A 12,537-nucleotide genomic window follows, 5' to 3' on the forward strand; every position below is an offset into this window, starting at 1 on the left:
TTAAATGTATAAAATATGCTTTAAATATATGATTCATAATATGATTTATAAAAAATATAATTAATAAAAATATGACTGAAAAATAGAACTTAAAACAAATCTGTTGTTACTATATTTACATTTTACATCTAATAAATCTGTTATCAAACACCATATATTTTTAAAGAAACAAAAAAACTATCATAACGTAAATAAATCTGCCATAACATATGGTATTTACATAGGTCATTTTAGCAAATTTTTAAAAACGTTATAAATCTGTTATCAAATGACAGATTTTTTGTTAAATTAAAAAATTTGTCGTAACTTAAAACAAATCTGTTATCACTAGATGTCAACCTAGTAATTATTTTTGTAAAAAAATCTGTCATGTTACAACAGACTTTTAATCAATAAAATAAATCTGAAATAACTGTGGAAAATAAATCTGCTAGATATTTTACAAATCTATCATATGTTTTGAAAGTCTGTGGTGTCTTCATAAATAAGTCTATCGTGAAAAATAAATCTGTCATCAATTATAAATCTGTCATAACTGTAGTTAAAAAATCTGTCGTCTAAAATAAGTCTATCATAAAAAATCTGTCATAGAAAAATAAATCGGTTGTACAAAATAAATCTGTCATACACAAATAAATCTGTCACAACTAGTCTAACAGACTTTTGAAAATATTTGATTTTCTTTAAAACAATTATGGGAGGATAATTTTGACTTTATATTTTTTCCTAACAAAGCAAAAAATGATATTTTAGATAAAATAATAACTAATCTAACCTTCACATTTTAGGGAAAAAAGCCATAAAAATCCTCAACTTATCATTTTCGTTGAATTAAAGCCCGAACTTTGTATATGGTGAAATATATATCGAACTCTTCGTTGACGTAACAATAAAACCTCGAACTTGTGTTGACCAGGCCAATTTGAGCACCACGTTAACTCACTAAACGGACAGATCAAACGTGGTTAAGTCTCTGTTAGTTTTACCCGTTAGCAATTAAACACAGTCGTTTTTAACAAAAGAAAACCCCCAAATCGTATCGAAAATTTATCTTTCTCAGAACCCTAAAAATTGAAAACCCCCAAATTCGATTCCTCTCTTCTTATTCTTCGATTCCTCTCTATTTCTTCTTAGTTCCTCTTCCATTCTTCAATTCTTCTTCTAAATCGTTAAGTGATGGTGAATAAAAAGAAGCCTTCTAAGCGTCGTTCTAAACGAAAGAGGGTTGATCCCGAATTGGTTGATCCCGAATTGGCTGCTCCCAAATTGGCTTCTCCCGAATTGGCTGCTCCCGAAGCAACTGCTCCCGAATTGGCTGCTCCCGAAGCGACTAATGGTGAAGGTAATGCTCTTGTGGTGTTCGGTGGTGATGCTGCTGGTGATAAAAACCGTGAGGACGGTAGTGAGGATGATTGTGAGGTTGTAGGCGACGATGATTGTGATGGTATTGGGTATGAAGATACTGGCAAAGCAGATAGAAATTGTGTTGGTTTAGAAGAAATTATTTGCGAAGACATGGCAAATCAGTTTGGAGAGGATGCGAGAGACGAGGAAGACTTGACTGATGCGGATAGTGGAGATGATATTTGGGATGAGGAGAAGATTCCAGATCGTCTATCAGATAGTGAAGACAAAGACAATGTTGATGGCGATAATCATGTCGAACCTGAAGATGCTGAAGAGATGCTGCATTTGGGGAAAACGTTTAGTTCTCCCAATGATTTCAAGCTTGCTGTTTTGAGGTACTCTCTTAAAACTAGATACGACATTAAGCTATATAGATCGCAATCTTTGAAGCTTGGAGCAAAATGTACTTATGTTGACGAGGATGGTAAGTGTCTATGGAGATGCTACTGTGCTTATGATAAGAAGAAACACAAGATGCAAATCAATCGATATGAGGGTAAGCATAGATGTGTGAGGTCTGGTTACAGTCATATGTTAAAGAGAGGAACAATAGCTTGGTTATTTTCAGAGAGGTTAAGAAAGAACCCAAAGATTACCGCAAATGAGATGAAGGCAGAGATTAAGAGAGAGTACAACCTGGAAGTTAGTGAAGAACAATGCTCAAAGGCAAAATCAAAACTTAGGCGTGAAGCGAGTGCTAGTCATCAAGAACACTTTTCACGGATTTGGGATTATCAAGCTGAAATTCTCCGATCAAATGAAGGGTCAATCTTTGAGATTGAGACAATTCCAGGGCCAACAATAGGAAGCTTGCAACGGTTTTATCGTTTATTTGTGTGTTTTAAATCACAAAAAGATGCATGGAAGGAAACATGTAGACCAATATTAGGAATAGATGGTGCTTTCTTGAAATGGGATATAAAGGGACATCTATTAGCTGCAGTTGGAAGAGATGGAGACAATAGGATAGTACCAGTTGCTTGGGCAGTGGTTGAGATTGAGAATGATGACAATTGGGACTGGTTTATGAGGTTGCTCTCTAGGAGTTTGGGTCTTGAGGATGGAAGCAAAATTGCTATAATATCTGACAAGCAATCGGTAAGTATATTTCTGCTTGATGTGTTTTTTGTGTTTATATATTATGGAGAATTTTATCTAAGCTTATTTATTTTGCAGGGTCTTTTGAAAGCTATCCATAACATTCTCCCTCAAGCAGAACATCGTCAGTGTGCTAAGCATATTATGGAGAATTGGAAGAGGGATAGTCATGATATGGAACTACAGCGCCTGTTTTGGAAGATTGCTCGCAGCTACACCATTGGAAAATTTAATGCGAATATGGCAGCATTGCAGAGCTATAATCCATGTGCTTTTGCTTCCCTATTAAAGACTAAGCCAGAGACATGGTCTAGAGCTTTTTTCAGAGTAGGTACATATTGCAATGATAACTTGAACAACCTGAGTGAATCATTTAATAGAACCATACGCCAAGCTAGGAGGAAGCCTTTACTAGAAATGCTTGAGGATGCATCTTCAACTTCCTCATAGATAGCATCCTCCACCCACTTAAATAAGTGACCCTAATGCATAAACAAACAACATTACCATAACACACATAAACAACATCAAAAAAAAAAACACGACCTTGAGCTTACATCTCTCTTGTTTGTCCATGAGCTTACATCTCGTTTGCTGATGCAACGGAAGAACGGTCGGCCAGGATTATCTTGAGTTTTTGAAGTAAATTTCAATACCCTTTCACCACATACACACTTCGAGGGCAATCCACGATCACCGATTATCACCGACGTCTCCGAGCTAGAACTCATAGTAATTGCAAGAATAAATCAAAATCTGATGAAAGTGAGAAGAATAAAGAGGTATGGAAAAGAAATAGAGAAGAAATAGAGACGAATCGAGAAGAATAGAGAGAAATTTGGGGGTTTACAATTTTTAGGGTTCTGAGAAATAGAGACGAATCGAGAAGAATAAAGAGAAATTTGGGGGTTTTCGTTTTGATTAAAACAACTCGTTTAACAGCTAACGGTGGTATTGACAAAAACTTAACCGCGTTTGATCTGTCCGTTTAGTGATTTAACGTTGTGCTCAAATTGGCGGAGTCAACAAAAGTTTGAGATTTAAAAGTTACGTCAACGAAGAGTTCGATATATATTTCACCATATACAAAATTCGGGCTTTAATTCAACGAAAATGATAAGTTGAGGATTTTTATGGCTTTTTTCTCTCATATTTATGGGTTACTTTAATAATTAACCTCTTAATTTGGGTCAATTTAGTTTTTCTTCCTTTTTCAGTGAATTTCACCCGCAAGCGTTATTTTGTAGCGACTAAATGTATATCATTATTCTATGTATTATTACATTAGTCCAAATGATAATATTCCAGAAAATATTTACAATCATACACACGATTAACAAAACAAAATAAAAAGGCAGTTTTTTTTAGTATGAGTAACTATCAAAACCTTAAACCAGACTTAATTTAAAACAGAAGTGTAGGATACTAGGATCTATCATTGGGATGGAGTTATTTATCTGAATACATGGAATAATAAAACACCCCTTATTAATTGTAGGAAAGAAGATTAATTTGATTTGTTAATAAGTCGTAATAATTAGTTTAGTCAATATCTTGACTGACATAGGTGGCACCTTCTTTCTTATTATCCTTGATTTGGAAATATCTTTATAAGTTATTTTTTCCTAAAATATCCTTTTTACTTTGTTTGAAAAAAAATAAAGTCAAATTTATCCTCCTAGATTTTTTTTAAATTAAAATATTTTAAAAGTCTGCTGTAGTAGTTGTGACAGATTAATTTGTGTATGACAGATTTATTTTTGCACAACAGGTTTATTTTTGTATGACAGACTTATTTTGGACGACAAATTTTTTAATTATAGTTATGACAGATTTATAATTGATAACAGATTTATTTTTTACTACAGACTTATTTATAAAGACACCACAGACTTTCAGAATATATGACAGATTTGATATAATGTCTGGCAGATTTACATTATTGTTAGTTATAATTTTATACATTATATTTTTTTGAAAAACTTATTTAAACTATATCATCTTAAACTTCATATTTTTAAATCATATCTTTATACATAATATTTTTATAAACAATTTTTTGAATATTAATTCATATTTTATTTTTATAAATTATATTAGAAATATAAACATCATATTTTTAAACATTGTTTTTCATTAATCATATTTTTAAATCAAAATATCAAATACTATTATTTTTTTTTGGTTTTTCATTTTTTCCAAAAAAAAAATTTTAAAAAAAAATTCTGGGTTTTAAGTTTTTTTTTACCTAAAATTTGTGTCATTTTAGTCATTGGATATGATGGAGTGTTAATCTAGCAATTAATTGTCAAATTTGTGTCAAATTAGTATATTTTCACTTATTTTAACCTTCAAAGATTTAAGTAATTAATGTTGTAAATTTGTAATGGTTGGACTCATTAAACCCCATTTGAATGCATTCAATTCAAGATTGACCAAAAATTTACACATTAGTTTTATTGTTAATAGTGTGCATATAACTTGAAGAGATTAGACCTTGTGCTCTTAACGATAGATCGTGTATTCATGGAGGAACTGCGTTTGTTGCATGCATCGCCGGTTCTACACATGTGCCGGAGGTACAATAGCACAGGGTCTACTCATTTTTTTTTCTTAATAAAATAGGGTCTAAAATTTTTTTTTTTCTCTCAAAAGACATATGGAAAAGGGACAGCTCAAGGTCCTCAAATATTTTGCATGTCATCATAAACTTCATTCTACGTGAGAATAGAAGGGTCATACTCCAATGCTTTTCTTTAATTTTGCTTCACTTGTTTATCGGCGTGGCCGTGAAACTTATAACTCTAGTTAATTAGGAAAATCGGTATTTTCATATCCCAGCTAAGGAGGTATGTTGAATTTATGACCCGGCTATAGTATTGAGCAAATTCATAAACAAGGTTAAGTAAAATTCAAATTGGCTCACTACAAGAAAACACGCGATTTGCGACGTATATCTGCGACGGAGAAACGTCGTCGCAAATTTGCTATGGATTTGCAATTATTTTGCTACTCGGAAAACGTTGTCGTTAATTTCTCGCAAAATTAGCGACGGATATTTCTCTCGCAAATTTGCGACGGAACTAAGACACCATTGCGAGGATAAGTAAATTCCTCGCAAATGACACGCAATTCCCTAACAAATTTACGACGAATTAGCGATAAGACTGCCGTAGCAAATTTGCGAGGAGTTTACGAGGGACTAGATGTCGGCAAGCACGTTTTCCCCGAGTGTACCTGTTTTGTCGGCAAAAAGGACACTGCCTCGCAAATTCGTAGCAAGAAATAAATATCTAAAAGCAACCTGTCGCAAATCCGTCGCAAATTTCCTCGCAAATCCGTAGCAGATATTTTTAGAAAGTCTATAAATAGCCAGTCCGTGAGACATGGAAACCACAACACAAAGCAATAAGAAAAAAAAAAACTGGTGGGAGAGAAAAAAAAAATTCTGAGAGCAAGAGAAAAAAAAGAGAGAAAAATAATTGTCAAAAAAAAAAATTTGTGATAAAAAAATTCTAGAGAAAATAATGTTTGGAGGTGGAGAGCACGAGATATATACAATACGACGGTGGATGTACAATCATAGAGACCCAAACACCGGTGATGTGACGAAAGAGTTTTGTGATGGCTTGCGCGGTTTCATGTACCAGGCGACCAACCAAGACTTTGCTCGTGAAAACGGTACAATATTTTGTCCATGTCCTAGGTGCAAGAACATTAATTATTTGGAATTTAATCTAGCGAAGAAGCATCTTTGTAATAGAGGATTTATGCCAAATTACTATGTATGGTTCCGTCATGGAGAGGGTTGTAGCAGTAACGTTGGAAGTAGTAGTATGAATTATGCTGTTGATCAACCTAGTAATTATGGGCATCAAGAATCTGATCAATTTGGTTTTTATGGGTATAATGAAGAAAATAGATTTCATCATATGGTTAATGATGCATTTCATGAAACTACTGCTGCATTTCCTGAGAATAATACGGAAGAACCCAATGTAGATGCACAACGTTTTTATGATATGTTAGATGCTGCAAATCAACCTATCTACGATGGATGTAGAGAAGGGCATTCTAAGTTATCTTTGGCATCTAGGATGATGACAATTAAAGCTGATAATAACTTAAGTGAGATTTGCATGGATTCTTGGGCTGAACTCATTAAAGAGTATTTGCCACCTGATAATGTATCGGCTGAGAACTACTATGAAATACAGAAGTTGGTTGCGAGTCTTGGATTACCATCTGAAATGATTGATGTGTGCGTTGACTATTGCATGCTTTTTTGGAAAGATGATGCTAAGCTGCAGGAATGTCGGTTTTGCGGGAAGCCGAGATATCAGCCTACTGAAGGAAGGACACGAGTGCCATATAAACGTATGTGGTACTTGCCTGTTGGTGATAGATTGAAACGCCTATACCAATCAAAACGGACTGCAGCGGCAATGAGATGGCATGCAGAACATTCTACACACGAAGGAGAGATTACACACCCATCTGATGCAAAGGCGTGGAAGCATTTTCAATCGGTATATCCTGACTTTGCTCAAGAGTGTAGGAATATTTATCTTGGGTTGTGTACAGATGGTTTTAGTCCATTTGGTATGTCAGGGAGGCAGTATTCTTTATGGCCTGTTATATTGACACCATACAATCTTCCTCCAGATATGTGTATGCAAAGCGAATTTATGTTCTTGAGTATTTTGGTACCAGGTCCTAAGCATCCGAAGCGAGCTCTAGATATCTTCTTGCAACCTCTGATTCATGAGCTTAAGCAATTGTGTTATGAAGGTGTTCAAACATATGATTCCTCAAGAAAACAGAATTTCAATATGCGGGTAGTGCTAATGTGGACGATTAGTGACTTTCCCGCATACGGAATGTTATCTGGGTGGACCACACATGGAAGATTATCATGTCCTTATTGTATGGATGGTACAGAGGCATTTCAGTTAAAGTATGGGCGAAAACCTTGTTGGTTTGATTGTCATCGTCGATTTCTTCCCTTGCATCATCCGTACCGGAGGAACAAGAAGTTGTTTAGAAAGAATAAAGTTGTGCGTGTTCCCCCACCAACTTACGCCTCTGGCAATGATTTGTTTGAACAGATCGATTACTATGGTGCTCAAGAAACATGTAAACGTGGGGGTAACTATCACACACCAGCAAACATGCCGGATGGATATAGGACCGCTCACAATTGGCACAAGCAGAGTATTTTTTGGGAGCTTCCATATTGGAAAGATCTTCTATTGCGGCACAACCTTGACGTGATGCACATCGAGAAAAACTTTTTCGATAATTTCATTGTTACGCTTCTGAATGTGCAGGGTAAAACAAAAGATAGCAGGAGATCTAGGTTGGATTTGGCGGAAATATGCGCAAGGGTCGAGTTACATCTTACAAGAGATGAGAAATTACCAGTACCCCAATTTCGATTGTCAGCAGAGGCTAAGAGGGTGTTGTTCGAGTGGGTTAAATCTGAAGTGAAGTTTCCAGATGGATTTGTCTCTAAATTTTCAAGATGTGTTGAGCAAGGCCAAAAATTTTCAGGTATGAAGAGTCACGATTGTCATGTCTTCATGCAACGGCTACTACCATTTGTATTTCTAGAGCTATTGCCGGGAAACGTGCATGAAGCTATTGCAGGTATATTTTTATTAAATGTTATACATTTTTATAAACCTATTTAATTAATTCACCCATTGATTGAGTATGCATTGGCTTGTAGGAATTGGGGTATTTTTCCGGGACTTATGCACTAGAACATTGACCATTGATGTCATAGAGCAGTTACAGAATAATATTCCAGTGTTGCTTTGTAACTTGGAGAAAATCTTCCCTCTTGATTTTTTTGACGTGATGGAACATCTTCCAGTCCATCTCCCACATGAAGCAGAGCTTGGTGGACCAGTCCAATTTCGGTGGATGTATCCTTTTGAGCGGTTTATGAAATCTCTTAAAGGAAAGGCCAAAAATCTTGCCAGAGTTGAGGGATCGATAGTCGCCGGCAGTTTAACAGAGGAAACGTCTCACTTCACATCATACTACTATAGCCCCACCGTGAGAACAAAAAAAACACGTACTCGACGATATGACGACGGAGGCGTTGCACCTACATATAACGTTCCGGATGTTCCAGATATATTTGCTCAGATAGGAAGACTTGCTGGAAAGTTAAAGGAAGTTTGGTGGGAAGATCATAGCTACTCTCGAACTGCTCACAATTACATCTTGCGGAATCTCGATTACGTTCAACCTTTTGAGAGGTATTTATTTTAAAAAAAAATTAAATTTAAATTTTATTTACTAGATAACAAAATAACACGTATCCTTTTTATAGACTTTTCGAAATGCAGATTCGTGAAGCATATCCTAATTTAGAAGAAGTTGATTATGAAGCTTACAAAGAGCGGGATTTTGCTAATTGGTTGAAATACTATGTAAGTATACATATAATATTGGTTTAAACTATATGTATAATTTATTTATTCTTTAATTTTAATAAACTTTTCCTATTATATATAGGTTCAAAATGGATGTGGAAATGAACCCTTGCCTCTTTGGTTGCATGAGCTCGTTCAAGAACCAATAGCAAAAATCACCACTGCTCCGATGTACTTCACTCGCGGTTACACTTTCCATACGTATGCTCATGGTTGTCGGAAAGCTACAGCAAATTACGGAATCTACGTACAAGCTGGTGATAGTGATTTCTATGGCATTTTGGAACAAATCTTAGAAGTTGAATATCCAGGCCTTCTGAATCTAAGATGCGTACTTTTCAAGTGTAACTGGTATGATCCATCGCCCCGAGGCATGCGAGTAAATAATTGGGGAGTTGTCGATGTAAACGCCAACAGATCGTATGCCAAATTTGATCCTTACATCCTAGCATCACAAGCACAACAAGTGAGCTTTATTCCCTATCCTCGTTTGCGGCCTAGACGTGATATGTGCACCAAAACGTCGTTTGGAGAAACAAAAGAAAGAGCTCCTTTTGTCCAAAACGACAAAACGTTGTTTCCATTGTCTTCCTCTTCTTTCATATTTCTTCTTTCCTGAGTCGAGAGAAAGCTGGTTCAATCCTCAGTCTTGTTTCTTCTCTTCTCTTCTTCAATTCCTCAATTGATTCAATTAGCAATGAGTATTGATCGGGAAGATTGTGTACAAGTGCAGCTAACCGTATATGCATCAGAAAATGAGGCAATTTTAATTCAATTTTTAGGGTTTTCAAAATTTAGAAGATTTTTCAATTGAGTTATTTAGGAGCGTTTATTTAGAAAACGAGATGGCTTTCGTGTTTATTTGTGTAGTTTTGTTGAGATTGTAGTGTGTTTCTAAGTTTAGAGTTAACTTAGCTGTTAAAAAATATCATGAACACCAAGTGTTCGATGATATGTCTAAACGAAAATGAAGAACCCCCTAATTGTTTTTTTTTAAATCTTTTTCAGCTCTAATGATGATGTTATATTCCAATGCTACAATGGTGGAGAGTTTGGAGTTGTTGATGGGAATAAAACTAGTTATGTTAGAGGATCGGTTCTAACACTTGAAAGCAAAGCCGAAACAGTTGTGACTAATTTGATGGCGGCATTGGACGATCCTCTCTGTGGGCAAAAATTTCTGGTATAAGTATCCATTCGAGTCTTTTTCAGAGCTGAAGTTAATAAATGAAGATCAGAATTTTCAGAAAATATGTACAACCGCGGTTTGGGTGAAGCAGATTGAAAAATTTTCTTGAGAAACAACAGCATGAGCTTCTTGAAGATGGGCAGCGTAGTGATAGAGCTGGTGGTAATGGTTCTGGTGGTGATAGTTCTCATGGTGATGATAGAGATGTTGGTAGGGTTTTTGTTGACAAGGAAGATCGAGTGGAGGAGAACTTAGCAGGTTTTGTTGACGAAGAAGAAGGTGATAATGAGGAAGATACTCCTCATAACTCTGATTCCGAGGAAGTTGAAAGAAGATATATGAGGTGCAAAAAAGATAGTGGAGAAATCAGATTAGAGCAAGTCTTTGATAGTATATCTGAGTTTAAAGAAGCTGTGGTTGAGTATGCTCTTAAAGAAGGAGAGAATATAAAGTTCACAAGATGGGGATCAGAGAGAAGTGAAGTAAGGTGTGCTATTGGAGGGAAATGCAAGTTCAAAATCTACTGCTCCTCTGAAGATAAAATTGGTAAGTACATGGTGAAGACATGCAATGATGTGCATGCATGTACAAAGGATGGGTTTAGTAAAGTGATCAAGAGTGAAGTCCTTGCTCAGTTGTTCTTGAATGACATTAGGAAGGATCCGACATTCAAGGCCAAGGCGATGCAAGATGCAGTTGAAGAGCGTTACACAATATTCGCTACTTATGATCAGTGCCGAACAGCTAGAGCAAAAGCATTGAAGATGAGTCAAGAGGAATATGATGAGCAATTTGCTCGAATACATGATTACATGGAACAACTGATAGAGTTAATAATTTTGTATCTCCTTTTTGCTTTACTTATAATAGTAGAAGTTGTCTCAGTTTCTAACATGTGTTTGAATTCTGTTTTGTATATCAAATCCTGGTTCAACAGTGGACGTTGGGACAATGACTGATGATAATGGTGTAGTCAAGTTTGACAGGTTTTATGTCTGCTTTGCAGCCCTTCGCAAAACTTGGATAGCATATTGTCGGCCAATAATTGGCATAGATGGATGCTTCTTAAAAAACGGTGTGAAAGGACAACTGTTGGCAGCTGTAGGAAGAGATGCCAACAATCATTTCTACCCGGTTGCTTGGGCAGTTGTGCAAACAGAGAACTATGACGCTTGGTCGTGGTTCATTCAGAAGCTGAAGGTTGATTTGAAGCTCGAAGATGGTGATGGATTTACTCTTATTTCTGATAGACAAAGGGGTTGCTCAATGCTGTTGATCAAGAGTTGCCAAAGGTGGAACACCGGATGTGTGCACGCCATATCTATGGCAATCTGAGGAGAGTTTATCTAGGTAAAAATTTGCCTAAGAAGCTGTTTTGGGCAGTTGCCAAGAGTTTTAATGAAGCAGAGTACAATAGAGCAATCGAGGAATTAAAGAAGTTTGATGAATGTGTGTATGATGCTGTCATGCAAAAAAATCCGCAAAACTGTAGTCATGCCTTCTTCGGGTGCAAATCAAATTGTGAGGATGTTTCTAACAATTTTTCTGAGTCATACAACAATGCCATCAACAAAGCTCAGGAGATGCCATTAGTGGAGATGTTGGAGACAATAAGAAGACAAATTATGATCCGTATAGATGTGAGGCTCAAGAAGGCTATGAAACGTGAAGGGAAATACACTCTCAAAGTCGCCAACACCATCAAGGAGGAAGAGAGGTTGCGAAAGTATTGTCAGGCAATTCCTTGTGGAAATGGGCAGTATGAGATTCTTGAAAATAAGCATGGATTCAAGGTGGATATGAATGCAAAGACATGTGCATGTCGAAGATGGAGTATCACAGGGATCCCTTGCCGCCATGTTTTAAGAGTTATACTGACCAAGAAGCACAATCATGAGGATTATGTTAACTGTGATTGGTACTTGGCATCAACAAATGTCAAGATTTACTCTGAGTTGATCTTAGCAGTTAATGGCATTGATTTTTGGATAAGATCTCAAGAGCCTAGGATTCAACCACCACCACGAGAAGTTACAAAAGGTCCCAAAAAGACAGAAAAAAAGAAAGAAGGGCAAGAATGAGTCTCCAAAGAAGAAGTCAAAAGGAAAAGGAGAACAAGAACAACCGGAGAAGAGAATCAAAGTTTCAAAAGTTGGACGAGATAGTCGTTGTGGCCGGTGTAGTACCGTCGGTCATAATACTAGAAGTTGTCCGGCTCTGGGAGTTGTTGGTAGAAGGTGGAAGAAGAAGAAAACTGGTGAAGAACCAAGCCATGGACAAAGCCAAGGACAAAGCCAAGAACCAAGCCAAAGACAAAGCCAAGGACTTTGTCAAGCACCAAGCCAAGGACAAGGTCAGCAATCTCAGAATGATTAATGGTGAGTCTTTTATTGATCA

The 12,537-nt window shown here is 36.3% G+C and overlaps 2 protein-coding genes and 1 pseudogene across 2 annotated transcripts; all 3 read left to right on the plus strand.

Moving 5' to 3' along the window:
- The first annotated feature begins 1,176 nt into the window (after positions 1-1,176).
- On the plus strand, positions 1,177-2,955 carry LOC147948840 (uncharacterized). Its single transcript, XM_087468841.1, has 2 exons — positions 1,177-2,505; positions 2,584-2,955. Exons 1-2 carry the CDS (start codon positions 1,177-1,179, stop codon positions 2,953-2,955), a joined length of 1,701 nt encoding a protein of 566 aa, XP_087324967.1.
- Positions 2,956-6,056: 3,101 nt separating this feature from the next.
- On the plus strand, positions 6,057-9,675 carry LOC147948841 (uncharacterized). Its single transcript, XM_087485670.1, has 4 exons — positions 6,057-8,154; positions 8,237-8,774; positions 8,849-8,948; positions 9,034-9,675. The coding sequence occupies exons 1-4, from the start codon at positions 6,078-6,080 to the stop codon at positions 9,568-9,570; spliced, it is 3,252 nt and encodes a 1,083-aa protein (XP_087341796.1). The 5' UTR covers positions 6,057-6,077; the 3' UTR covers positions 9,571-9,675.
- A 31-nt stretch (positions 9,676-9,706) lies between these two features.
- Positions 9,707-12,221, plus strand: LOC147948842 (uncharacterized; annotated as a pseudogene).
- The last annotated feature ends 316 nt before the right edge of the window (positions 12,222-12,537 follow it).

Source organism: Camelina sativa, chromosome 2 (assembly GCF_030686135.1).
Source record: "Camelina sativa cultivar CO46 ecotype springtype chromosome 2, ASM3068613v1".
Taxonomy (NCBI): Eukaryota; Viridiplantae; Streptophyta; class Magnoliopsida; order Brassicales; family Brassicaceae; genus Camelina; species Camelina sativa.